A 27,109-nucleotide genomic window follows, 5' to 3' on the forward strand; every position below is an offset into this window, starting at 1 on the left:
TTTCTTGGTCTAACTCTATCTCCATCACTAACGCTCTTGCTCTATTGGAGTGAGAGAGATGGGGATACACATAATTTCGATTTACAGTTATCAGATGTGGTCGCAAGTATCGAGGTATCGTTGGAACACCACTTCAAAGTGTTCGCATTTTGACGTCGGCTCGTGCTGATTTTGAGCCTTCCTGCAATTGTAATAGAATTCAAAATAAAATATAGGTATGACTCTTAGACGAATTTTGACTTTGTATATTTATAAAAGAGAGAATATAAGAAGCAATAAATCTTTATCTTCTTTAAATTAACAATAACCGTATTGAACATCTTACGTAGAATTGTATTCTTTTTACGTTTGCAAAATGTGAACGAACGTTCGTGACATTATGTAGTACCTACACTTTTTTTTAGTTTTTCACTAAAAAGATGATACTAAAATTGTATTCTGTCTGAAAAATACCTTGACAGTACTTTACTCTCGCTTCTCTATTAGTATTTTCCTTAAGGTCGAGTTAAGTTAAACTCGGAAAGCCCAGTGTCCTTTATTTAGGACATTAATATTATGATCAATGGGCCCACAAAGTTACGCCTTAGATTCCTGAGTACCTACCTATTTAAAATATCTTATTATTGGGGCAGAAAGAGACGCACTTACTTATTGTGCTCCTCGCACTCTTCCATAGACACGTCACCGCTGGCGAGTCGAGAGCCCAGCCCGCTATGATAACTAACGTAACGTTGCTGAAAAAAAAAACAGTAAATTTATTGAAACTCTGGCAAGTCATTTCCGTAGCTAGCTAGCTAACTTAAAGAATGTAGGCGCGAAGGGTTCTTTACCCACAGAAAAAATTCTACTGAAAGAGTTGGTTTACCAGGGTATGTATAGGCAGAGAATAAATAATAGTAGGTACAGAAGATTCACTCTAACAAAACGCGTCTGTCACGATTAGGACAGCGCCACGACGCGGCGACAGCGCCACGCGCGGCCTATGGCTAGCCACCAAAATTGGTGTGGGACGGATCTGTTGCAAAGCGACGAAATCGCGGAGTGAGCCAGGCCTGGTATAGGCCTATGGAACTCTCCGCGCGAGCTCGGATTTAGCGATGTGCCGTTACCGGTAAAATACCCAAGGTGGGAAAATTCCTAGTAATGTTACCGGTAAGATTCCCCAGAATCAGTAATTTACGGTAATATTTAAATTAAGTAAATGTCAACATAAGTTGTTTTACATTAAATCGTTACTTGTCAACAAATGCATCATACGAAGTGCAAAAAATCAACATAGGTTTACTTTTCTAGTAAATTCCCAATACTACTGGTAATTTTCCCAATGTTACTCGGTATTTTACCAATATTACTAGGAAGTGTTCCCCTTGTCTGGGCAAGTGGGCGTAGTCAAAACCAGTTCCAGTCAAAACCACTCAATGAATAATACCAGAATTTTAGTAAAACTAAAACGAAAATGTAAAAATCACATTGATTTAATAATAATCATCACATTTTTATTATGAGTAGGTAAGGTGTAGTACAATGACATTGTTTTTATATGTTATTTATTTTGTTATTTTGTTTATTTTCATTATTTTTTTTATTCTTTTTTTTATTAATTAGTTATTTAATTAATTAATTTATTTCATTAATTTATTTAGTTTATTAATTTATTTAATTTATATATTTTATTAATTAATTTATTTTATTTATTTATTTTAGTGACAGATAAACGCCCGCAATTGACGAACTTCGATTTTTTAGGTTATAGCCCAGTACTTACAGCGTAATATGTACTACATTGACTCCGCTAAGATTGAGTGAAAGAGATAGCTGATGCTACGAGTGGAAGAGACGTAAAGATAATTAAGCCATTTCTACATGTTTTAATTTAAATTAATTAAATTATAACGTAAGCGTTCAAGTACGAGTATATTACCCGCTTTTGGGAATATTACCGGTAAGAATGGTAATTTACTAGTAATATTCCCAAATGGTAAAATACCGGTAATGGTATTTTACTCTCGGCACATCACTACTCGGATTTATGCCTACGAATCTGCTCCCGTTCACGGTAGAAAAGCAAGCCAGTTGGTTGCCACACGCGCTCACGTACGCACGTCACCGCGCGCCGCACTGTCAATTTTTACGATAGCTACAAGCTACGTAGTAGGTACCTACCTACTATTGAATTTCTTTAATTAAACATGTAATGTTTATTATGTATGACAAATATATAATTTTAGATATCTATCTATTTGAAATAGGTAGCAAATTTTAAATTTATTTTGGTATATGTTTATTTTAACGACAGTAAGTTAACTTTACACCGGAAAGTGCCTACTCATTTTTGCTTTGGTTAACTTATAATTATTTACTTGTATTCATGGGGTTTCTATTATTTTTCTTTATTGTATAACATTAATGGGTCAAACAGATCACTGTGTTACGTTCTTTCCTGTGGACATACACAAAGTTAAGGGCTATAAAGATTAATTTTCTTATTTAACCCTTATCCACGTAAAAAGGTCCTCCTTTTATTTACAAAACTATGATAAAATCATTACTTACATGCCCACAAGCTGTTAACTATTGCCCACAGGAGAGAAAACTAGCGTGTTCGCGCGAACTGTACATTTTTCTCCCCTGTGGGCAATAGTTAACAGCTTGTGGGCATGTAAGTAATGATTTTATCATAGTTCTGTAAATAAAAGGAGGACCTTTTTACGTGGGTTAGGGTTAAATAAGAAAATTAACCTTTATAGCCCTTAACTTTGTGTATGTCCACAGGAAAGAACGTAACACAGTGATCTGTTTGACCCTAATCTCTATCTGGTTTTAAATTACACGAAGTTTTAAAACTAATTCTTGCTGAGATTATTGCGCGGTTTATAAAACGGCGTAAACACTGCGGTTACTGCAGAGACATATGACCTTTTAAAATGACTATTTCGCAAACACTAACGTATAATTGGAATATTAGGTATAATTTAAGATTTAGCTTTCCTTTTATTTCACTCCGCTGTTTAAGTAGGTATTTATTTATAATTTTTAAGCGTCAGCAACCCTAGCGTTGTGCTGGTGCGCGCGGTGCGGGGAGCGGCGCGTTGAAGGTTACTCCATTGTATTTTTGTTTAGGTATCAAAACGGTAGGTATTTGCGTTTTGTTTGAGAGATAAGTATCTGTTCGTAAGAACTATTATATAATCTGTACCTCAAGGAAAGTGGCAGTATTTTCTGTTCATTTAATTACCTACTGAGAACAATAATATATAATTATGTACATCACGTTGTTGCGCCATTTAGGGTCCTAGCTAAACTGGTTGTTCAATACTTACGCAATAGAATCACCAATTTAGCAAGAACCCTAAATGGCATAACAATCCCGTGTGACTGTACCTACCTGGACATGTTTAGAGAAAACCTGTTCGCCTACGATGTTGGCGGCGAGTCTCAGCGCTCTCGCTAGAGCATCTACGTATCTCATGTAGAGTGTCACGATGCCTCTCAGGTCTGTTGAGCGGCGGTAGAGTTTCAGGTTGATACCGCCAGGGGGCGCTGTGCCCTGGGAAATTAACAAATAGGTAAACTCACGTCAATCCAATATTGGTACTTTGCTAATTGTTACCGAGGATGGTCAGGGACAGGAGATACGGTCGACAGTAAAACTAGTCAAAAGAGGCACACCACAGGGCTCGATTCTCAGTCCGTTGCTTTTTATTCTGTTTACTGCTGACCTTGGCAAACTACTCAAGCATTGTAGTGTTCATTTGTATGCCGACGATAGCAGGTATATTTTTCATTTGACCCAAAAGACACAAAATGTGCTATAGAGAGAATAAATGAGGATCTGGATGCAATATACAATTGGGCGTATAACAATAACCTAGTCTTAAACCCCTCAAAAACTAAGTACCTTATATTTGGATCTTAAGTTACAGCGGAGTCGGATAATTAATTCTGATCCTAGTTTAGTGATTAATGGTAAAAGGATTGAGAGAGTGGATACAGGGGGTGTATTCGAGAACGGACATTTGACGTATCAGGGGGATATCCAGTTGATGCGGATAAATCATGACTTGTGGAATCGCGTACAATCACCACCTGTCAGTGAACTCTATCCACACTAGAGGTGGGGGTGTTGTACTGAAATAGTTTTTGGGACAGGTTTTTCCTAATGGACGACGTTTTGTTTGTCGAGTATTTAAAAGCACGGACTCTATTTTTCGAAATATAACAAATATGAAGTTGCCAACACCTCGTACCTCCATTCTTATTTTTACTTTAAGTAAAATATTTTTTTGTTAACAGACAGTCGTCTGGGTGTCTGTTGGATCAAAAAATAATGGAAATAATTTTTACATTGTTAATATGTCATTTGATTAATGGCCTTGACTCAAAACGTCACGATACGTCAGATCAGACTAATGAAAAGTCGATATTTGCATAAATAACCCTTATTTGTAAGTCGCTTAAGTACGGTAAACACGTAAATTGCCTATTTGGGGTGGTACACGTAAAACTGGTATTTTCATAGAAACGTACTTTTGGTACGCATTTTGCCAACGTGTCCCAGCTCTAGTTAGGATCACAATGTATCGCAAGTTGTTACATTTGACAACTTGTGATCGTAACTGTCAATGAAACTAGACTTTTTTGTCGATGGGTATGGCTGCCATATTTGGATTTATGACATTCAAAAGGGGATCCTACGGCATAGAGTAAACTGCATGCTCATTTTTCTACAATACTTTGATTCTTCTACTGGACGCAAGATGGAGTTAGCAGTCAAATTTCGATCTTGGCGTTATAAAAGTAAACCGCAAGAACATGACATGCAGTTGCGTGGGTGTAGATCTATCATGAAACGAACATGTGACAATTGTCTATGATTAAAAAAATAATTGACAAATAATAATATAAAGCGATACAATACTACTTCAAAATGGCAAAAAGAAAACAGATTTATTATAAACATACTTACAAATCATATAGGTAAAAAGTATAATTTTTAAACCAATGGTCGTGGGTCCTAACCCCGGCTATTAACAATGACTTTGTTGTAACTATCTTAACCAATTGCTTTTCTGTGAAGTAAAATAATTATCATGAGGAAGATGGAGTAGCCACAATAAGGTATATATTTTTCCCCTCTGGGTTAGATGGCAGGGAGAGATAGTGGAGAAAGCGGCAAAATAAGCATTTATTGTGTTGTTAAAAGCCCTAAGCCATGAGCCAGGGTATGTGAGGTGCATGATTACTTGATTAGGGGCTAAACGCTGGAAAACCGGACCTTCGGCGACTAGCTGCCAACTTTCCCAACTCACTTTTACATCAGCTCCTTTGATTAATAAATTCAGGTAAAATTCGTAAGAACTAAAGTGCCTGTGCCATTCTCTACATTGGACGCTATGCCTAATTAGTTGTTATTGATGTTGAATTTTCAGTGGCATATAAGACACCGGTCGTATAACGACTTAGAAATTTGGATGTTTTCAGTTTGAATGAATAGCAAACTGGAGAGTTTTTGATTAATTTAAAACTTATTATTTTAGGTATTTTGTGACGAAAGGTCTTCACAGACATCGACAGAAAATCGGGAAAGCCCGGCCAGATGCGTCAGACCACGCAAAATGGAGGATTCCATGCCTACTTCTACCATGTATAGGTATCCATAATAAAATTATGTCATTAAAATACCGTTTCTTCGCAGCACTACACTTCAGTCCTTTTATTAGAATATGTAAATAATTTTGTTCTGTGAAACTTATTTTGTGTTACGAGGCTTACGAGTTACTTTGACCTACTCGTATTTTGCCACCTTAATAATAGTAGCCTCGAATGGGTTGTTATTTGTGGCTTTCCATAAAATAAGGGTACGTCTTTATGCTTCAAATGCAATAAGGACGTTTTCATCTGAAATTCCAATAGAACTTGGAAATTCCAGAAGCCACATTTTTACAAGCTTTTATGTAGTTTCACTTTCACCTGCCCCGTTGTTTGTTTGTATCAATCAAATCTAAATACCCACTTCCCGGGTGTTCAATTAAGCTGAAAATTTGCATGCATAAGTAATCAAGTTTTCACAGATGTTTCGAATAAATATAGTTTTTTCAAAGGTTGTCTCCTTTCAATCATAGACAGAGACAATCATACAATCTTTGTCTTACACTTTACACTAGTACTAGCACCCAAAAGAAAAGGACGACTATAGATTTCCCGGTTCTTACTGACTGACAAATTGGTTTGACCAACTACTTATATAACATTGATGGATCAAGGCGGTTTGTTTATAGCCTGCCGCGAAACCCGAAAAGCGATATTTCTTTATCTGCCACTCTATCGCTCGGATATGCAAGAGTGATAGAGTGGCAGTTAACGAATTTGGAATTTCGTGTTTCACCGTAGGCCCTTTGTTTGTGGTAATTTTTCCCAAAAGACGAATAGAAGTACGCACGATAAACGCCAAAAAGTTGCTATTTAAATGCTTATCATATTAATTTAAATCGTCGTTGGTGGTTCTTGCTTGTGTGAGTTATATAGATGGTCAAGCAAATCTTTTCAGTTATAAAAGGCGCGAAATTCAAATTTTCTATGAGTCGATATCCCTTCGCGCGTACATTTTTCAAATTTGCCGCCTTTTTCTACTGACAAAATCTGCTTGACCAACTATAAATGTCACTGTACCTTCACCTGCGGACTCAACCTTCACGTTATATTTTTTTTTTCAATGTTCACGCTGTCATAGTAACGAAAATAATAAACACATCAATCGAAGTCAAGAAATTTATATCCAAGAAAAAAATGCATATTATATAAAAAAACTATGAAAAAGGAAAATATTATACAATGTTATGTAAAGAGCTTTATTTTCATATGACCCAAGACTTAGTCGAAGATTTCAGAAACCAATATCCAGCAAGCACCGTCTGGCTCTCTGCTTGTAAGATATGGAAATACAATGCACGTACCTACATATAAATATGTGTAATCATGTGCCGAAGCATATTATTAAGAGGCAAGGGGATGTCCGGTTCTCCATACAAACGTAGTCGCAATTTTCCTCTCTGGATATTGATATTATGGAATATGGAATATCAAAAAACTGACAGTGCTCAATGCATTCTGCTACATTCTTCAAATTTAGATTTCAGCTTTCAGGTTTTGGCATTATTTTCTTCCATCAATCTCACGTTCTTCAGTGTTCATGTGTACAGATTTGTTCAGTTTCAGCACAGATTATAGTTACTTTATGGTTTCAGGAACGCGTGAAAAACGAAAGTTTAAAAGATAATAAATTTACGATGGCTGTGGGAAAGCAACAATAATTTAAAGCATCGATATAAGATAATCATCTATAAACTGTTTTCGGCCATAGCGAATACGTTTACCGCTAAGAATGTCTCAAAGTAAAAAAAAGAAGTAAGTAAATATTAACTGGCGTGTCTCACTCCGCGATTTCGTTGCTTTGCTACAGGTAGCTAAAAGTACGTCCGTTCGGCTCCAATTTTGGGGTTTGCCATAAGCCGCGCGTGGCGCTGTCGCCACCTAGCGGCCATATCTGTGCTGATCGTAACAGACGCGTTTTGTTAGAGAGTGAGTCTTCTGTACTTAGTACTATTATTTATTCTGTGATTAAGCTCATAAGTACACTAAGGTAGAATTGTCCGTCTATCCGTCCATATGCCACAGCAATTTTACTCAAAAACTATATTATAATGAAATTTGGAAAGTAGGTATTTTTAATTTTTTATCTACGCACATATCATTACTGCTCTAAAATGCATTCAGAAACCGTAGGAAATGACCAGCATTATCACAACCAATTTTACTATGAGAACTTTCTTATCTGTGGTAGTAGGTAAAATTTGTACTTTAAAGTTATAACTTTACAGATTTTTGTAAGGTTATGAGTTTTAAATTTGGAACAGCTGTCAAAACTCAAGTGGGTGTCTATTCTAGTATCCATAGATATTAAAACAATTATCGATACGAAACGTCAATTCGGTATATTTTTTTAATATAAACCGTACGACATTTGATCTCGAGTGGCATGAGAATAGGGACTTCATTCTTTTGTCTATGAATTAAAAAAAACTACGGATGCGTGACATTTGTGAAAAAAGTTTTCATTTACCGCCATTTGACTTACAGTTTCATCTTTTAATTAGTTTTAGGTTATAAAATTGATTTGATAGTTGTTTTTAAACAAACTTTAAGCAAAAGTATCGTGTAAAATGAGTGATAAAAAGATATTTAGGAGCCGCCACCTCTCAAATCTGCGAGTTAAGTCAGACAGCAACGATGGATGTCGGTTGAAATATGAGGTTGGTGAATATATAATAGAAGGTAATAATATGTGTGTAGATAAAGTAGTGTATGTAACTGTACATAATTAGGCATTAAAACACTCGTGTGATCCTTTTAAGAAACTCACTTCGTTCGTTTCTTAAACCCACACTCGTATTTTAATGCCTTTCATTATGTAGCAGTCACATAAACTACTAGTAAGCCACTACTTACTCGTAGGTTAGAATTTCAACCGGTTGGCGGTGGTGAACCGATTTGGATTTTTTTTTAAAGTATAGGTATCCCGTTTTTATCAAATCCCAGTTCTGATGATGGGTCCATCCGAACTCCTCGAATCTTATAAGTAGGCATACATATAGCGATTTTTGTGTTTTCATCAATAAAGCAAGTATTTACGTTCAAAAAAAGTGACATTTAGTGAAGTGGATCTACTCATAGGAGGTTTGTTTTTAGGGTTCCGTACGTCAAAAAGAAAAAAAACGGAGCCCTTATAGGATCACTCGTGCGTCTGTCTGTCCGTCTGTCTGTCCGTCTGTCACAGCCTATTTGCTCCAAAACTACTGGACCAATTAAGTTGAAATTTGGTACACATATGTAAATTAGTAGAATTTTTTTTTTATAATTTTAAAATACATTTATTCGAAGTTATTTAAGAAAATAGCCTAAAAGTTACTTATCTCCGAAACTACTAAGTCTAAAATTTGAAATACAAAAAATACACATAATATAAATACATAAAATCTTCACTTGTAGATGACAGGAAAACCTATTAGAAATGTGGAGTCAAGCGTGAGTCGGACTTATGTTCGGAACCCTAGAAACGCGAGTCCGACTCGCACTTGGCCGGTTTTTTTAAATTACGTGTAGGTATGTTAGCAAGTAGATTTCTTGGTACTAGAAATAATATTAGTATATATATAGGTATACATACTTAACTTAATAGTTTTTCTTTCACCTATGTAAGTAATATGTAAAAGGGACCGAAATATGTAATAAGAGGTGTAAAGTAAATACGAGTATTACTATACGATATGTCCAAACAAAGATCGCTATGATCAGTACAAGTTATTTTTTTAGGTCCCGTACCTCAAAAGGAAAAAACGGGACCCTTTAAGGATCAATTCGTTATCCGTCCGTCTATCCGTCTGTCCGTCTGTCTGTCTATCCGTCCGTCTGTCTGTCTGTCAAGTCAAGGCCCTTTATCTCGGGAACGGGTGTAGGTATCGAGTTGAAGAGGAATAAAGTTAATACGATTATTACTTACTATAAAGTACTCGTATGTCTAAAGAAAGAACGCTATGATAAGCAGAAAGTAATTCTTTAGGTTTCCGTACTTCATAAGGAAAAAACAGGACACTTTTAGGATCACTTTATTGTCCGTCTGTCCGTCCGTCCGTCCGTCTGTCCGTCTATCCGTCTGTGCATCCGTCCGTCTGTCCATCTTTCTACCTATCTCTGTGAATGATCATTCCGTAAGAATTTATTCCTAACTCGTCTAATCTTACAGACATAATACATTTAAATTTGTTGTTGAATCATATGATGATCAAGCATTCAGATTAAATAAAATGAGTGATATTTAATGAAGTGGAACTGCTGATGAAGACCAGCTGGAACACCCTAACGACGCGTATTTCACGTTTGGCAATATGTCTTCTTCGTTATGTTTAATCTGCAAGTTATTTTTAAGCATCATTTTAGTCGAGACCTATTTCTGGTGATGGGTTCCAGAAAGAATAGACGAAACTTTTCAAATATTTTATATATAGGTACTTATAGTATATTTTTACATTTGCATTTAAAGAGTGCTATTTGGTGAATGGAACTTTTTCATGAAGACCAGAAAGTAACTTCTCCATGACAAGTATTTAATAGGTGTTTCGGCTTAGGCTTTTAATTATTTATTATTTATACCCTCCCGGGCGGAAGAGAGGGAGGAAGAGAACTGACCACAGCAAGTATAGAATCACTCCACCTTATAAAACCAAGTCCCCCGCCGCGCTGTTTGTGTGTATGTATGTTCGCGATAGACCCAAAAACTACAGATCGGATTATCATGCGGTTTTCATCTATCAACAGAGTGATTCTTGAGGAAGATTTAGGTGTATAATCTGTTAAGGTTTTGTGTAACCCGTGCGAAGCCGGGGCGGGTCGCGGGGTTGCATGGTACTAACCAATATGGCGTAGTGGTATCGTCTTGGGTCGTCCTATTCGTTTTTCGCCAAGTTCTTAAATTAGTCCTATTTTGCTTTCGTCACGCATTCTACATTGAAAGCCACCGACGATTGTGACGAATGTAGAATGGGTGACGAAAGCAGAATAGGACTAATTTAAGAACTTGACGAAAAACGAATGGGACAACCCAAGACGATACCGGCGTAGTTGGTGTTCATTATACGTAGGTTTAGGAACTTGTCGCTTTTTTAAAATTTAATTTCCAAAATATCGATTCTAGAAGAAAAATTGTGAGGACCAAACTTGTAGAGAATCAAATTTCCTACAATTTTTGTCCTCACGGTTTTACTGTAAAATCAAAAATGCCCGAGTTATTCAAGAAAAACCGTTTTTTGAATATACACAGAAGCCTGATTCAGTCTACTTTTTGAATTTATACTCCCTTGACCCCCCCGAGGGACCTACGAAAAAAAATCCAAGAACTGATTATTCACAGGTCAAAATCTATAATGACTGAACTAAGATACCTACAAAGCAGGTGTTATTGGCCCGTCTTTATACACCTGTATCCTGTATATACAACCTACGGAACATTTTATTTAATTAGATGGGTGATGGGAGGATATTTGACCTTACAAATGACTGTGCCCAAACATTTCCGAAACATATCGAACGTTTTAGTTGCAGTTTTCAGTAGTGTAAAATAATTGGTATATTTATCGTACCTCGTGTTATAAATGTAAATATAATATATTATTTTTTAGGTTCAATATACTGGCATTGGTTTCACCAAGAACGATGAGCGAGAAGCGATTAGAGCTAGAAAACTGGAAACGAGTTGGGGCGTCCGGCTGCGACCGAAGCGAGTTTTTGAATGCGAGTTTGACGTTTTAAACACCGTATTTAAGGTTAATAAGGTCTACAAGCTTCGAGAAGGAGGTCAACCGCCGAATCCAACTCGGTTGGGCAGCGTTCGGGAAACTACGTAATGTCTTTTCGTCCGACATACCTCAGTGCCTCAAGACGAAAGTCTTTAATCAATGTGTGTTACCAAGTGATGACTTACGGCTCCGAAACGTGGTCTTTCACTATCGGCCTCATCTCAAAATTCAAAGTCGCTCAACGAGCTATGGAGAGGGCTATGCTCGGAGTTTCTCTGCGTGATCGAATCAGAAATGAGGAGATCCGTAGACGAACTAAAGTCACCGACATAGCCCACCGGATTAGCAGGCTGGAGTGGCAATGGGCAGGCCACATTGCGCGCAGAGAAGATGGCCGATGGAGTCGAAAAGTGCTCGAGTGGAGACCACGGACTAGCAAACGCAGCGTAGGACGTCCACCCACAAGATGGACGGACGACCTTGTTAAGGCCGCCGGAAGACGCTGGATGCGGATCGCTTCCAACCGGTACGAGTGGAGGTCCAAGGGGGAGGCCTATGTTCAGCAGTGGACGTCTTATGGCTGAGATGATGATAATGATGATGAAGGTCTACAAGCAAATATCAGCCTTCGTGAATTAAGTATTGTAACCTTAGTCACAGAATAGTAGTACAGTGGAACCTCGATAGCACGGATCTCAAGGGAAACGCCAAAACTTCGTGTTAACGAGGTTTTATCTTATAGAGTGCATCGACTTAGAGAGGTTCTTGTAGGTTTTTGTTAGTCTTAAAAACACATTAAAATTCGTGTTAGGCAGGTGATTATACATAGACACGTAAAAATACAGTTTCTTTTTTTTTGAGTTACAGAGGCTCGTTAGTAATATCGATATACATGTGGTAAAACAATACGACTATTTTTTCTAGTTGCATGGTCTCTCCGACCGCCAAGCGAACATCGCTTAGCGAGTACCTACCGCTAAGCGACTTTATCGTTGACAGCTTTTATCGCTGCGAGTAAAGAGTGCAAAGAGAGTCCTCGCCGGCAATGTGAACAGCCAGCGATCAACTATTAATATAGGTACCTATCTATTGTCTTTTACCGACACGGAATCTCTATCTTATCGCTTACACGCCCTTGGTGCTTGGACTAGTGCATATCCATACTTAATATTATAAAATTTATAAAGGCGAAAGTGTGGCTGTCTGTTTGTCTGTCTTGTCTGTTACCTCTTCACGCTTAAGCCACTGAACCGATTTATTTGAAATATGTATGGTATAGAGATTGTCTGAGTCCCGAAGAAGGACATAGGATAGTTTTTATTCCAGAAATCATCCCTTAAAGGGGTGGAACTTTGTATGGGGACTTAACACAAACTGGACAACAAACTTTGTCAATAGGAACTGTCCCGCCCGTGCGGTGTAGCACCGGCGCTGGTGCACGATTTAGTTGGGTACCTACATAGAGATAGTTTGAGTCCCGGGGAATGACAAAGGGTAGTTTTCATTCAAGAAATCACCCTTTAACTGATTGAATAAAATAATTCCATGCTGAAGAAGTCGCGGGGAAAAGCTAGTATATATATAACAGAGATGAGCCACTGAAAATATTATTGATACACAATTATGTAGACACCTAACCTATTTTATATTAAGTAAGGATATATTATTATCACTGCCAAAATAAGGTTAAAGGTACCGCCCTGTAGTAGTAGAAGGTATTGTGTTGTGATAAATATTTTTTTCTTTCATATATATACTATGGACATTCCTCGATGGCACCAAGTTGCAACCAGAAAGCGATGATCACACGGCAAATCAAATTCTGAAGACTATAGCAGCCACGTCAAAGGAAGATATACCTACCTATTCAAAGAATGTTTATTGATCCTATTTGAAAGCAATCCTACAATCATGATCATACACGCTATATTTGTTAAGATTGTTGTTATTTAATTACCCTGTGATTAATAATTTAATTTAATTTATTTAAGGGCAACAAAAGATCAATTTCGTCATTTAAATTTAAATCTTACAACAAATGTTAGTAGGATACACGCACAAACTTATTAACTAACTACATATTTACAGATGATGGTGTAATAACAACAATTTTGACAAATTTGGCGTGTATGACCATAATTGTAGGATTGCTTTCAAATAGGATGCCATATACAGGGTGGCAAGATAAGTCGGGCCCTGGAGGGAAACTACCTTAAATCCTTAAGCTGGCTCATTTTACTTTAGGAGACATTCCTTTATTTTTAAAAAGAAACAAAACTTGGTACAAAACAAAATTTTTATGGTAGTCTCATTGCGGCCTTTGTATTAGAAAAATAATAATCCAACCAAAATTTCGGGTCGACAATTGAGTCCAGGCCTGCTACCAAAACCTGATGTCCTATTTAAGGTGAGGCGGCACTAAACATAGGTCTGCTCGTGCATGGAATACTGCTGCCACTGGCTATCAAATCTGCTGCAGACTTTTTTGGTCCGACTATCAGCTGGCAGCCCTGGACTCGATAGAGCGCCGGGCTCATATACTTTTTGGCGATGGCTGTCAAATCAAAGTTACAAAGCCTCGATCATATCATCGCCGACGAGTTACATGTCTATCGGTGTTCTATCGGATATATTCTAGGGAGTGCGCAAAAGAATGTGTTATTCCCACTAGTTACCACCAAGTTCTTACCAGTGGTAACTACTGGGCATTTTTTCCCACCTTTTACCACTGGTAAAAAAAAATCCCACTAGTTACCACCAACTCGGCTTGGTGGTAACTACTGGGAATTTTTATTCCCAGTAGTTACCACCAAAATATTGTTAGAATTCATTACTAATAAAAACAGTATAAATAGTTTAGTATACATGTAGCGTGCTGAAATAAATAATTATGTGTCGGTTACTGGCGTATATGGCGGTCGGATACTTATCCATACCCCGAAGGTAACGGAATTCAACAAAAACACGGTGTATAGAGATGACACGGGGGAGGGGCTAAACGACCGAACCAGATGCACTTATGGCAATTTCAGTAGGAGTAGCAGAGAAAGCGGTATTATTGCTTGTCCTTGTCACAGTCTCACTTTTTGTTTGTTCCCCACCAACATTTATTTATATGGTTTATGGTGGGCAACAAATAACCCGACCGAATTACGTAGATTGTTTTTGGTATGTTGTCAGGAATGTTAAAACGTGTTTTTAATATTGTCGCTTTGCGAATGTTTTATCCCTCACGGAGGCACGCGTATAGCTCATCTATGTACCTAATACTAGGTCTATGTCGGACGTCCAGGCGGGAGGAGCAAAGCGACTGTACCCGTTCGTTGTTAATATTCTATAGTTGGTCAAGCAGATCTTGTCAGTAGAAAAAGGCGGCAAATTTGAAAAATGTAGGCACGAAGGGATATCGTCTCATAGAAAATTTGAATTTTGCGCCTTTTTCTACTGACAAGATTTGCTTGACCATCTATATTTGTCCGCACAAAACGATTTGCCTCATCTTTTTTGTAAGGACGATTAAGGAATGGAATGCGCTCCCGTCATCTGTGTTTCCTGGGAAATTTGACCTCGGTGTCTTTAAAGCAAGAGTGAATAGGCTATTATTACTTACTGAGCCGGTAAGCTCCATCATCTTAGGCTCTGTTTTCAATAGAGCCAATCCCCGTTTAGTTTATTATAAAATATATATATACAAAGAGTACTATTGTATTATTTCAGTAGTTAGTGCCTATACCCAAAGTGCGACATAAAATAGTAGAAATTAAATAAACTGGAACTAAAAATATTCCATACTAAATTGATGCCATTTTTAAGCATTTTACGTCAAAAAAGGGACAGTAACGTAGAAAGTGGCGCCCTCATTTATATTCTACTGGTTTTTGTCACACTGTAATTTGAGGCAGGAAATAGGCAATATTACGCAAAACCCTGCGTAGAGGGCGTTAATCACATCCCATGGCCTACCGCGAAACACGTAAATCGAAATATCGTTTTCTGCCTCTATCACTCATGGCCATTCGATCGACAGAGAGGCAGATAACGAAATTTCGATTATCGCATTTTGCGGTAGCCTATCTGTAAACATAGGTACTGTAAGCAAATCACCTTGATGCATCAATGTCATAGTGAAAACAGTCCAAATAGCGTGGCTACATTCCAAAATCGGTCCGTGAATGTCAAAAACGTACAATGTTTAGTATTAGGATGCCGTCCATTTGGATGAATCCATTGTAACGGCATCCATTTGGAAGGCTCTTCAGTGGCCTGCTTAACGCTTTGCATAGAAAAGGAAGCTCCGGTAGCTCCGGCGGCCCGGCCACAGCCCGGTCTAACGTGAGTCATCCTAAACTGGAAAATAACCGGAAAAAACTAAATTTTGTGTGTGCGATAAGCATTTGTTTTTTTCCGGGATTTTCATCCCTAATTCCACCCAGTAATAAAAACTGACTTTACAAATATGGTTTAATTACAACTTGCGTGAATAGGTATTTTTGAGCGTTCATAGGTGAATGTGTGGAGCGAGCATTATTTGACGTGTAGGTGTGGGTTCAACAAAAAGAACGCTTGTCAATAAGGCGTTCGTGCTGTTAAAATTCAATTAATAATAGCCTTTATCGACCATCAACAGTGTAGTCCCCTTTTGATTGAGGGAAATTGTCACGTATAGTTCCACTACTCGCCGCCGCACCGTGAATAGCGCGTTAGTTCATCTATCGCTCACAAGATGTCATTAATTCCTGTAAACGTATATATTGAAAAAAAAAGCTTTACTCTATGCTATAAAATACCCTTTCGCACGTCAAAAACTCCAAGATGGTGCCCAAGCCCATGGACAAAAAAGTCTAGCGATAGTATCCACGCCTGTCAAAATTTGACATTAGCAATCCACAGTTAGGTGACAACCGAACCAAACCGACTTAACCGACCTACCCCGAGTTCAAAGTCATTATAAACCGTATAGTAGTAGTAAAACAAAGTTGATTTTTTCTTACTTATTTTTTCGATCACAAGTTTGCGATAGAACGCGATTCCATTGAACAATGCGATACAATCATCTGTTGATGTGATGTTGATTCGAAATGTCAGTTTTGCACAAGTGGAATAAGGCCCCAGCTAAAAACTTGGGATTGATTATAGATAGTGACATGCGCTACATTGATCATATAAATACAAAAATAAGAAACGCATTTTACAGGCTTAAAATTTTGTATGGTATTCGAAATTACCTAACGGAAGAGGTGAGGCTGGTTCTGGTCGAGGCGCTGGTGTTGTCACAGTTTAATTATTGCGATACCGTTTATGGACCACGTCTGCTGGCTAAAACCGCGCATGCAATTCAAAGAGTCCAAAATGCTTGTACTAGGTTTTGTTTCAAGGTGCCAAAGTGAGCCTATATCACACCGTTTCTTAACGAGAGGAAAATTCTAAAGATGGCAGCACGTAGAACCTTGCGTATGTCTAGTATGGTTAAAAATGTAGTTTCTAGTCAAAAACCAGAATATATTTATAATAAGTTTCAATGGATGAAAGACATTCACGGTCGAAATACTCGCAGTAAGTTTCTAAATAAAATGTGTGCTCCAAAACATAAAACAGCTGGTTATCGTGGCAGTTTCAAATACTCTGCATCTAAGATCTGGAACGACCTACCACCGCCATTACGAGCTAAAATGTCCATTGCAACTTTTAAACGCAAATTGAGTCTACTTTTATTAAATCACCAAATTTCCACAGAGGATGTAATTATTTAAAATGGTGTTGTGCTATACTTATTTTTAGGACACTTTCTTTTCCTATTGTTTGTAATTTTGTTTTCTTTTTTATTATTGTTTATAAGTATTCTCTCATACCAAGAAAGAAGGAAAAAAGTACTTATTATGTTTAGGTACTTACCTATTCAGTAAAAACTTAAGTATAAATTTAATCAATTTCAAATAAATTCGTAATTTAACATATTATAATATTCATTTGTAGTAAAAATAGTCCTGCAAAGCGATTTTTAACATACCTTACTTCTAATAATAATGTTGTTTTTATGTAACCGTTAAAAAAAGTATTTAAATAACAAGACTTAAAAACTATTGTTACCTACTTTAACTAGATATGTTATCTTTGTAGTTCCTTTTTTTTTGTTTTATGCTTTGGATGTACATACAAGTAAATTTCCACTAACCCGTATAAATGACAATGTGGTTCAGTGAAGGGGACGGACTGAAAATCAGCGCTGCGCAGGCAATTTCTAATGAAATGACTGACGCGGCGTATGCTGAGCCCGTCCCTTTTGCCGCACAAATTCTTTGGTAAATCTTATTATATTATGTAACCAGTGTGCTTTTTGTGTTGCAATAAATGGTTTCTTATTCTTCTTATTCTTATTCTAATTAAAAGAGTTGAGCAATATCCGATTTGGCTGTGAGCGTGACACAAAATTAACTTTAAATTATAATTTTATATTGGCGTGTTTCACAGTCCTTTTTGGTTTCGAATGGATTTGGTCTCTGACTCGGATCTAAACCCGGACCCGGATCCGCAATCGAGCCGTACCTGTAGGTAGATACCCGGAAGACTGGACCAGCACGCGTACAACACAGATTTGAATCTGGATCCCGAATCAAACTCGGTCTCCGATCGTGATTCGGAAACGGTTCCAGGTCCGATAACATTAAGACCGTATAATTTAGCTTTGTCAGTTTAGCTTATATGATACAATATATTTCTCACCTGGTCAACAATGGATTTCATCATCAAAGTTAGTTTTTTGCTGTTGTACGGATCAAAATCGTTCGTTAAGGTAACACCGCCCAACATGTTGTACCTAAAAAAGATCAAACACTATTAGTGTAGGTAGTCTATATAGGTACTATTGGTATAGTTTTTTTTTTTAACTTGAGAGACTATTAGAACTCTGTGATAAAACATCACAGAGTTTGGGCATTTCAAAATCGCCTCGATGAAAAAATATGACAGTTTAAAGAGAAGTACAGTCGTTGAGAAAAGCTTGTAAGGTCAATGCGGCCAATTCCGTCATAGGGACAATTCCTTCCTACGGTTGAAAATAAAAGAAATATGTGACGTCCCACGGGAAAAGGTACCTTATGGCGGTTGGCGGTTACGCTATTATTAACGGCGCTCCAATATTATTGCGGCGCTATGCGACGTAAGCGCCAGCCGCCATAAGGTATCTTTTGCCGTGGAACGTCCTACGTGGAAAGTACCTACCTATTTATGAAATTTATATACTTAGGTACCTACACATCTCATCGCGCAACGGTCTATTCAGCCACCAAAAACGGTGTCTCTCCGTTGTTACACCAAAAATCGTCTGCAATAGACGCAAAGGCCAATGGATACTTACACATGAGCCATATACATGTGGTGTCCGGGCGCCGAGCACACCTTATAATACCTCTCCAGATTATAGCTCTTCAAGAAATACAGGCAGCTTGTCACATCCCACATGTAGTTGTGCACTTTCTCATCTCTCATTACCGTTCTGTCTCTCTTGTTTTTCATAGCTGCAAAGGAGATGAAAAGACAAATATGCGTAAGTAATACCAGCTAAAAGAGCGTAATAAATAATAAAAGCAGAACCGCCGCATTCAGAACAGCATGGAAATACATGAAAGAGGCATATGTTCAGCAGTGGGCGCAAATACGCTGAGAAGAAATAATACCATTGATCAGAGTGGTAGGTACCCTACGATTTTTCGTCCAGCCCTCCTTGGTTGCAGAGTAACCAAGAAGGACAATTTACTTCTTCGTACAAAGTCCCTCAAGGGTAGGTAAAGGAGCGATCTAATTTCGAAGTTTCTGGGTTAAAGAACCGAGGTCTCTAACATACTTAGCTCAGACTTAAAAATCGAGCATTAGGTTCGCAGCAGCGAAATCACTTCCGCCTGATAACCAACCGCAACGCACACTTTCTTAGAATATGAAAATGAAGTTTACCTTCACTACAATACGGCATAATCAGCAACTGGCACCTATAGTTCAGCCTGTCTTTATAATCCGCCGTCATCTTAAGCAGTTTCGCGAACAGCTTGATTTCCCTCGTCACATCGCTCTGGAAGATGGCGTCGTAACCTTCCCTGGAAGTTAAGAGTTACCATATGAAATGAAACATCCTGACAAAAATCCGGAATTCATCATATAAACCCTGACATTTCCTATAAGCGAACTTATAAGGCTATTTCTCCAAACCCTTTATGCCATCAACTTTGCTGGACTACGTACTACGTGCGAACACTTCTGTGAGCGAAGTCGCATCTGCGAGTCCCTTTTCTTTCAATATAACCTGTATGTATTCCCAAAGTGATAAAAAGGCTTGGCTTCCGCGGGGTCCCAAGTCAGAGCGTGGGCGAGGGGCCGCTTCGCCTACGCCACAGAATAAGTAATAGTATTATCCTACGCTTAGCTACTCCACAGCCCCGCAATCCTAACCAAGGATCAAAAATCCTGACATGTCAGGGGAAACTGACAAATGACCTACCTGGAAGGCCAGAGGAGGAAATTCTCGGCGTTGAGTCGTTGCGACATCTCGAGGCAGCGCTTTATTTGGGAGGCGGCGTGGATGAACGTGGACGCGTCTGGGCTGGTTAATGCTCCGGATGTGTATCTGAAGAAAATGTCTACCATAAGACAAGCAGAGGGCCTACCGCGAACCACGTTCGACGTGTTGCCACACTTACGTACGAATTTACATCAAGTGCAGCAAGTTGCGGTAGCCCCTCAGAACGCTTGAAAATACAGTTTATAAGATTTTCGGGTTACAGAACTCCATTACGGTTCTTTCGCAATGAGCCTTCTCTTTACTGAAAATCGGTTAAAACTGTAGCTACGTAAATCTATTTCATATTGTTTAATATAGATACCTATAAAGGTTGAGCCTAAAACCCGTTGATTTGTCCCACGACAAGTACCTACCGAATGGTAATGAAATCAAACGAACATTTTGAAATTACATGAGTGCCTTATCGACTACTTTTTTCGGCCTTCAAAATACGTCTACATGCAAACCAATAGTTATTTACGATACAAGTGCGTAAAAGAGAAAAATCTAAACGAGTGGCGATAAATTAAAACACGACCGAAGGGAGTGTTTTAAATCGACACGAGTTGCGAATTATCTATTCGCACGTGTATCGTACAACGTTTTACAGTACATATGGCCCTTTAAACTTTTGACATCTCACGAAAAGTGCTATTTTACGCACTAGTGCGGAAAAATAGGACCATATGTACTGTAAAACCTATTCCGAGCTTGGATGCATAGCTCGAAGACAAGTAAGATAGACATACTCACCTCGCATTAGTATGCAAATCCGGCGCCAACCACAGCAGCCTCACATGGTATCTCGCAGCCATCTCATTCACAAACTCGACCATGTCGTCCCACTGCGCCCGATCCTCCCACTCCACCAGATCCGAGTCGAGACCCGTCCAGTACTTCAGGCCCAGCTTGGATAACAGCTCAAATAGGGCTTTGACGCAGCGCTTGCGGTTCTCGAGGGTATTGGTGTGGTCGTCCCAAGTGCGGGTCTTGTCGTTACCTAAGAGAGAAAAAAGTTCAAAAACTACTGAAAAATCACTCTCTAAAAACTGAATAAGTATGAAATAGTAATATATTTTAAAGTGAAATTATCATTTAGAAAATATTACGCGACATATTTTATTAGCCGTGGTCATATTACAGAAAAACTAAGTCATATGCCACTATTTCTAATATGATCCCTTAGTCACCTTAGTGATTGTGTTGTAGAGATATACGTGGCATACTGGGCATACGTCGAAGGCGCCCGTGGTAGGAGCACGCGCAGCGCGCCCGATGTTTCGTAGTATGAATGAGGGCGCCAAAGGTGCCCGGCTCAGAAGCGCGCGCGGCACGCCCTCAACGGCGCCCTTAAAAAAAGCTTAAACTTACCAATACCGAATATTCCACATTACCGTTCATCCTGAACTCGGTGAGGGAGATGCTGCACTTGAGCCAGTCTTCCATCGCTCGCGCGTGGACCCGCTCGCTGCCGCTGTAGTAGCGATACACGCTCGTGTCTGTGGTCGCCGCCATGTTGTTATACTCTATCTTCTCTATTCCTAAAAAAATAACAATTATCTACAGGACAGAGATATATGGACGCTGACAAAACTGACTTCATAACACGCGGATTTCCTGATGTTAGTACGCGCGACACGAATACACAAATTTTACAACTCGAGGGTTAGGTTAGGTTAGCGGTTAGCGGGGAACGGATCAAACTGAATAGGTATGTGAGTATGAGTATGTGTAAACTGAAATAAATGTCATATACTAAGAAAAAGTGACCAAGGCCTCCAGTGCCCCAGGCTGGAATCGAACCAGCGTCCTCTGCTATCGCGGCAGGTGCCTATATATATATACTGGTGCCTGTATATAGTAGTGTTTCTACTTGATAAAAACAAATTAAAATATTTCCTGGAAATAATTTAATTTGTTCAAATACTTCATTGTATGAGTATGTGTGCCTGCAAAATCAGCTAAAATAGGCATGAAGTTGGAGCTATGGCCTGCTCAAGCCCATTTTTTATTATTGTGAATTAACCTATTTCCAGTATCCTAATTTCCAGTTTGGCAAGCTTAGGGCAGCATTGGTTACTTTCCTACAAAAATAGGTTTCCTCCGCTGGATACGACATTACGTTTAGTGTCTTTTACTTGGTCTATGGTTCTTTTTGCTTTCCCGTTTTCTTCGTTGCTTCCACTTTCCCTTCTACCTATATTTTTTGTATAATCGTCATGTCGTTGAAGGTGGCCCATCTTTCCTGTTCTAAATAGGGTTACCTTGGAAATAGTCCACGTCTTTAATTTCCCTGACTTTCTGCCTCTTGACACCGGGTTGCGAGTAGCCAGACATTTCTTATGGTTAGACAACACAATCGGAATTAGCACAGGCAAACGTAGCGACCTGCAACCGTTGATATAAGTTATCTATAGCCAAAAATATTTTATAACTTTAACTTTTTAACTTTATGCCGACATCGACACTCCCCCAACACGAATCACATGTGCTTAAATAGAGAGATTTAATAGTATAGGTAGTAGGTAGGTAGTCACCGAAGAGTTCCACCATCCATATTCTGGCTTTATCATCAGATCAGCTCAAAGGTGCCCAATTTATTATTTTATCAGATTTTTATGAATATGTTCTGTTTAAATTAGAAGTTCAAAATTAAATTTTGAATACGTATATATGTAGGTACAATATTTTATATGCTCTTTTTTTAAATATGGCCTCACGTTCGAAAAAATAAAATAAAAAAATAAACGTACACCAAACGTATCCTTCGCCACTTCGCTCCGCCTCTGAACCAACACGGACAGACAGACAGACGGGCGTTATATATAACATCTCATGAATGGGCGCAGCCAGGCGGAATAATGCCGTGCTTTGTTTGAAGAAACTGGATGCAGAAAGCCTTGACAGAGTGAAAAGAGTAGGTTATCTGGAATCAGTATGCTAAAGTAGACAGTGATCCCGTCCAATGGATGTCATGACTTACACAGTCTCTGTACAATCTAGACATGACAGAAGCGGTATCATGGTCGCATTTTTAGCACCTGTCATGCCATGCGTCACTTTCGCACTTACCTATTTGTTAGAACGTGACAGGCATGCTGACAAATGATAAAGAGCCTACTATCTTAGCCCTAGGTATAGTCATCAAAACTATTAGCTTAGCTGAAATATAATTTTATTCACCACAACAACGCGAGGAACAGTAATTGTAAAGTATTATAAATCAAAGCTTAGTGAGAAACAACTCAAACTTGGCATTTAATTACATTATTGTGGATAAAATACAACTTTCTTATCAGTTTTCAAAGAATGGAAAAGCCTTTATTAGCTGGTGCGGTGAATAAAATAATTTTCTTTAATTTGAATGCACCTACGCAATACGCATCCGGTGCCTGTACTGCGCCAAATACCGGGTGTGGCCTGTAACACGAGGAAATAATAACATAGATTGTACTCCTCAAACGGTGACACTTTTGTTCACCAACTTTTAAAAATTATGAAGTATTTAGACTCCCTATTTTTTATACAAAATTAATATTATATTCAATGGACGCCATCGCCACGCCATATCATTGTGATTGACGTTGCTTGTCACGCCTTAAACATAACAAAATTCGCAATACATTGCGTCTTAGAATAAACTTTAAAGTGTATTAAAAATCAAACCACAAGTTATTTTTAAAAGTCGCTGAACAAATGTTGGTGAGTATGAGGAGTACAGCCTACAGTTAAAGTTTTTGCTCATGTTACAGGCCACACCCGGTATATCCTACTTCTATTTTTACTATGGTTGTGTCATATGATAGTATTTTTACGATACATAGTAGAATAAAGGTGTTTTGTAGGTCAGCCTTTACAAACTTAACGGTGGCAATGTCAGTGAGTAAAAATACAACTCATATGTAATTACACTTTTATTCATGTAGGTATTAAAATAACGGTCATAAAAACATAGGTATAGATAGGTACTTACAGTTTGTTTCCTTTACTCTATGACCTATGTAGTCGAAATTTTTCTGTAAGTATTAACTAAATCTAAAGCTATAGCTATATATATACCTATAGTAACGGCACCATTCTTGAAATTGGCAGATTGAGAAAATTTGCAGTATTTTTTATAGGTAAGTACATATTTAGGTAGATATTAATTGTTTGTCAGTCCGTACGAAAAGTTGGTGTGGAGGTGGAGAAAATTAGAGTCTTGGAAGGGACAAAGGATAGTTACTTATTATGTTACTCAGTTCATTCCTTAAGGTGGTGTAAAGATGGGCGGAATTTACTATGGACGAAGTCAAGGTCAGAAGCTAGCAAACAAATAAATCTATCTCACCCACAACGTGTCAGCAGTATTAAGAGAAGCCAAGTGCGATAGAATTCTTTCCCCACTCCTTTTCAACCCACTCTTCCCCAAACCATAAGGATACCTATTAAACGTCGTCACATAATAAATTCCCGGTTTGCTCCTATCCGTAAATAAATCCATCGTATTCGTTACCATTGGCTTTCTATCATAGCAGTTATTCTCTCTAGCCTGCTGTATCGAATCGCATTGCATTCCGATAAAAATTCCAGGGTTCAATAACGCTGAAAGCCAGAGGAAATAAGACCGGATATGACTGCAAGTGACGTCGCATGGGAGCCACCAGATGTCGCCAGGTTGGTACTCTCCCCCGTTGACGTAAAACGTGACGTGTCCGACTGGGGTTGCTATGCCATAACCATCTATATTTGTGGCTACTACTTTTACAAAGTCAGCGTCGGAGGGGTCTAATCTCTGGTCTGGGCCAAGGTGTCTATAACAGGGGCCGGTTGGGTCAAGGCCAGTGAGCGAGGAGATGTTATTCCCGGTTAACTGACGGTAGTTCTTGGCTATGAAACTCATGGTCTGTCCACCCAGGCTTAAACCGACGAGCTCCAGGTTTTTCGGGTCCATGCCGAGGGTTGTCAGGTTGGCCAGCATTTCGGCGACATGCTTCCCTACTGGTCTGGTGAGACGAACCGCTCTGGAACAGAAACATTTTTTGAAATCTCAGGGCACTTTTTTATACCACGTTGGCGGCAAACAATATACCTAAGGCCCGCCTGATGGGACAGTACCTAACCTAATGGAAGTCGGCAACTCCAGTGATGTTACATGCGCGTTGCCGACCCTTTAAAACCTCTACACTGCTTTTTTGAAGAACTCCATAGTGTAACACGTTGAGAAAACCTCATCAAGGAGACGAAAATCATTACTCTACGCATACGAAGTTGTAAGCAGAAGCTAGTTTAAAATAACTTACATAGGAAACTCCCTCGCAGTAAACTCCAAATAGTCCAAAAGCAGAACATTATATCCCAACTCCTTATACACCTGGCCCAAGGTCCTTCCAACAGGCAACCCCGTCCCGTCAAGGTATCCGCCCACGTAAAGGAAAGTTTTCTTTCCAAAGTCTATCTCGGGATGTTTGGCTAACTGCTGCATTTGGTAGTAGTTGTATGGGGTCCACTTGGCTTGGAGCACGTTGCCGGGGCCCAGGACTGAGAGGTATAACTTTTCTAAAGACTTGGGTTTGATGGCTGCTGGGTTCCAGGAGCCTGGGCCTGAAAAAAAAATTAAAAATACGTCTTTTTACTTAAAAAAGGTGTTTTTTTCTGCAATAACTCAAAAACGAGGTTCAAAAAGTTAGGGAGACACATTTTTTTCTTACGTTTATTTCCGAAAATATAAACTGTATTAAAATATGTTTTTTTGAGACCCTTATTCGTTTTGAAAGACCTATCCAACGATACCCCACACTATTGAAACAAAGCAAAAAAATAAATAAAAAAATAACATTTTTTATGGGCGGTACCCAAATATTTTTTTTATAGTTTTTGTTTTACCATTCTGTCGCAATGCATGATTAATGTATCCATGCCAAATTGCAGCTTTATAGCGCTAACGATCACGAAGCAAAGCCTCGGACAGACAGATAGACATGACGAAACTACATATAAGGGGTTCTACGACGTGGCTACGAAACCCTAGAAAAGGGTCACTTTTTTCGTTGCTTTGTATTTTGTCCTCTAAAAAATGTGATATAGAGAGATTTTGTCTTTAAATGAACTTAGTTTATTTTAATTTTATAAATTTAGATTTATTTATTTGAAAGCAGACAAACAAAAGCGTGCCAGAGTGGTCACGAATAACACAACGAAAACAATTTGGTCCCAAAAACAACATCGAAAATTTACGCAAAATAGGCACAATGGTTGTCGATTTGCGTAAAATGCCCGGGAAAACTAACAAAAAATTTAAATGAGGGCCTCTATTTAATCTAGGATAAGTAAGCATAAGTATTATGGTTTTTTTAAGTAAAATACTTACAATCGGAAATAAATCCTAGAGGATATCCTTCTCCTGCTTTAGAATATTCCACCGCTCGCACAATAACAAATAAAAACACACAAAACAATACTTTCGCCATTTTAACAACTCCCGTATGCTTTAGTTCTATCTTCTGGTCCTTGTGTTTTTTTAAATCCTGATAACTTTTCTAAGATTAAACTAAACTGCAACAATTTCTGATTGAATGTAGGTATTTTTCATCTTTTTCAAAATGTTTTTTAAGAGATATACGTTTACGACTGACCGGTCGCCTTTAAAAGACTCAACTACCTAGTTCTTATCTGAGGAGCTGTGCCATATATGTAAAGTACTTCGTCCTATATATTGACTCATATATATAGTGCTCTGCCAAAAGGGCGTATGTCCAAAATTCTGTCATATCGTGGCCGTATTTGACTTTTAAGAAAGACGCAAGTCTAAAGTCAAAACGTATATCTACGCTTTCATTTTTCTGGCCCCACATAGCGGTTTCCCTGTAGGTAGTAGGTACGAAGTCAGACCGACCTTTTTCATCTATTTTACACTCTGGATAACCAATAAAAGGCAATAAATAAACGCTTAATTAAGCGTTGCTAAACATCAAACATTTCGGTAGGAAAATATGCCATTAATATTTTTTGTAAGTAAATAAAAACATATCTACTGCGTATTTCGTCTAGAAGTGACCTCTAACCGGGTGAACCGTATGTAAATATGTATATTACATTTTTTTAGTCTCACGGGAATTTTGTAGTCAACAGATTTCACATACGTCTTTATGAGGTAATCCATTCTTATATTCTTAACCACAAATCCTTACGTGTCGCAGCATTGGGAGCGGATTTGCCTTGAATGAATATTGAC

The 27,109-nt window shown here is 38.4% G+C and overlaps 2 protein-coding genes across 2 annotated transcripts; both read right to left on the minus strand.

Annotated features, from left to right (window-relative positions):
• Positions 1-22,287, minus strand: LOC134668718 (uncharacterized). The gene is made up of 10 exons (XM_063526160.1): positions 22,161-22,287; positions 21,291-21,437; positions 20,650-20,896; positions 19,837-19,962; positions 19,296-19,435; positions 18,703-18,862; positions 18,069-18,162; positions 3,386-3,547; positions 649-734; positions 1-181 (listed from the first exon to the last, which is right to left on the minus strand). The coding sequence occupies exons 1-10, from the start codon at positions 22,231-22,233 to the stop codon at positions 91-93; spliced, it is 1,326 nt and encodes a 441-aa protein (XP_063382230.1). The 5' UTR covers positions 22,234-22,287; the 3' UTR covers positions 1-90.
• Positions 22,288-24,199: 1,912 nt separating this feature from the next.
• Positions 24,200-26,382, minus strand: LOC134668480 (pancreatic lipase-related protein 2-like). The gene is made up of 3 exons (XM_063525931.1): positions 26,246-26,382; positions 25,179-25,479; positions 24,200-24,899 (listed from the first exon to the last, which is right to left on the minus strand). The coding sequence occupies exons 1-3, from the start codon at positions 26,343-26,345 to the stop codon at positions 24,218-24,220; spliced, it is 1,083 nt and encodes a 360-aa protein (XP_063382001.1). The 5' UTR covers positions 26,346-26,382; the 3' UTR covers positions 24,200-24,217.
• Positions 26,383-27,109: the final 727 nt, after the last annotated feature.

This window comes from Cydia fagiglandana, chromosome 11, assembly GCF_963556715.1.
Source record: "Cydia fagiglandana chromosome 11, ilCydFagi1.1, whole genome shotgun sequence".
Classification (NCBI taxonomy): Eukaryota; Metazoa; Arthropoda; class Insecta; order Lepidoptera; family Tortricidae; genus Cydia; species Cydia fagiglandana.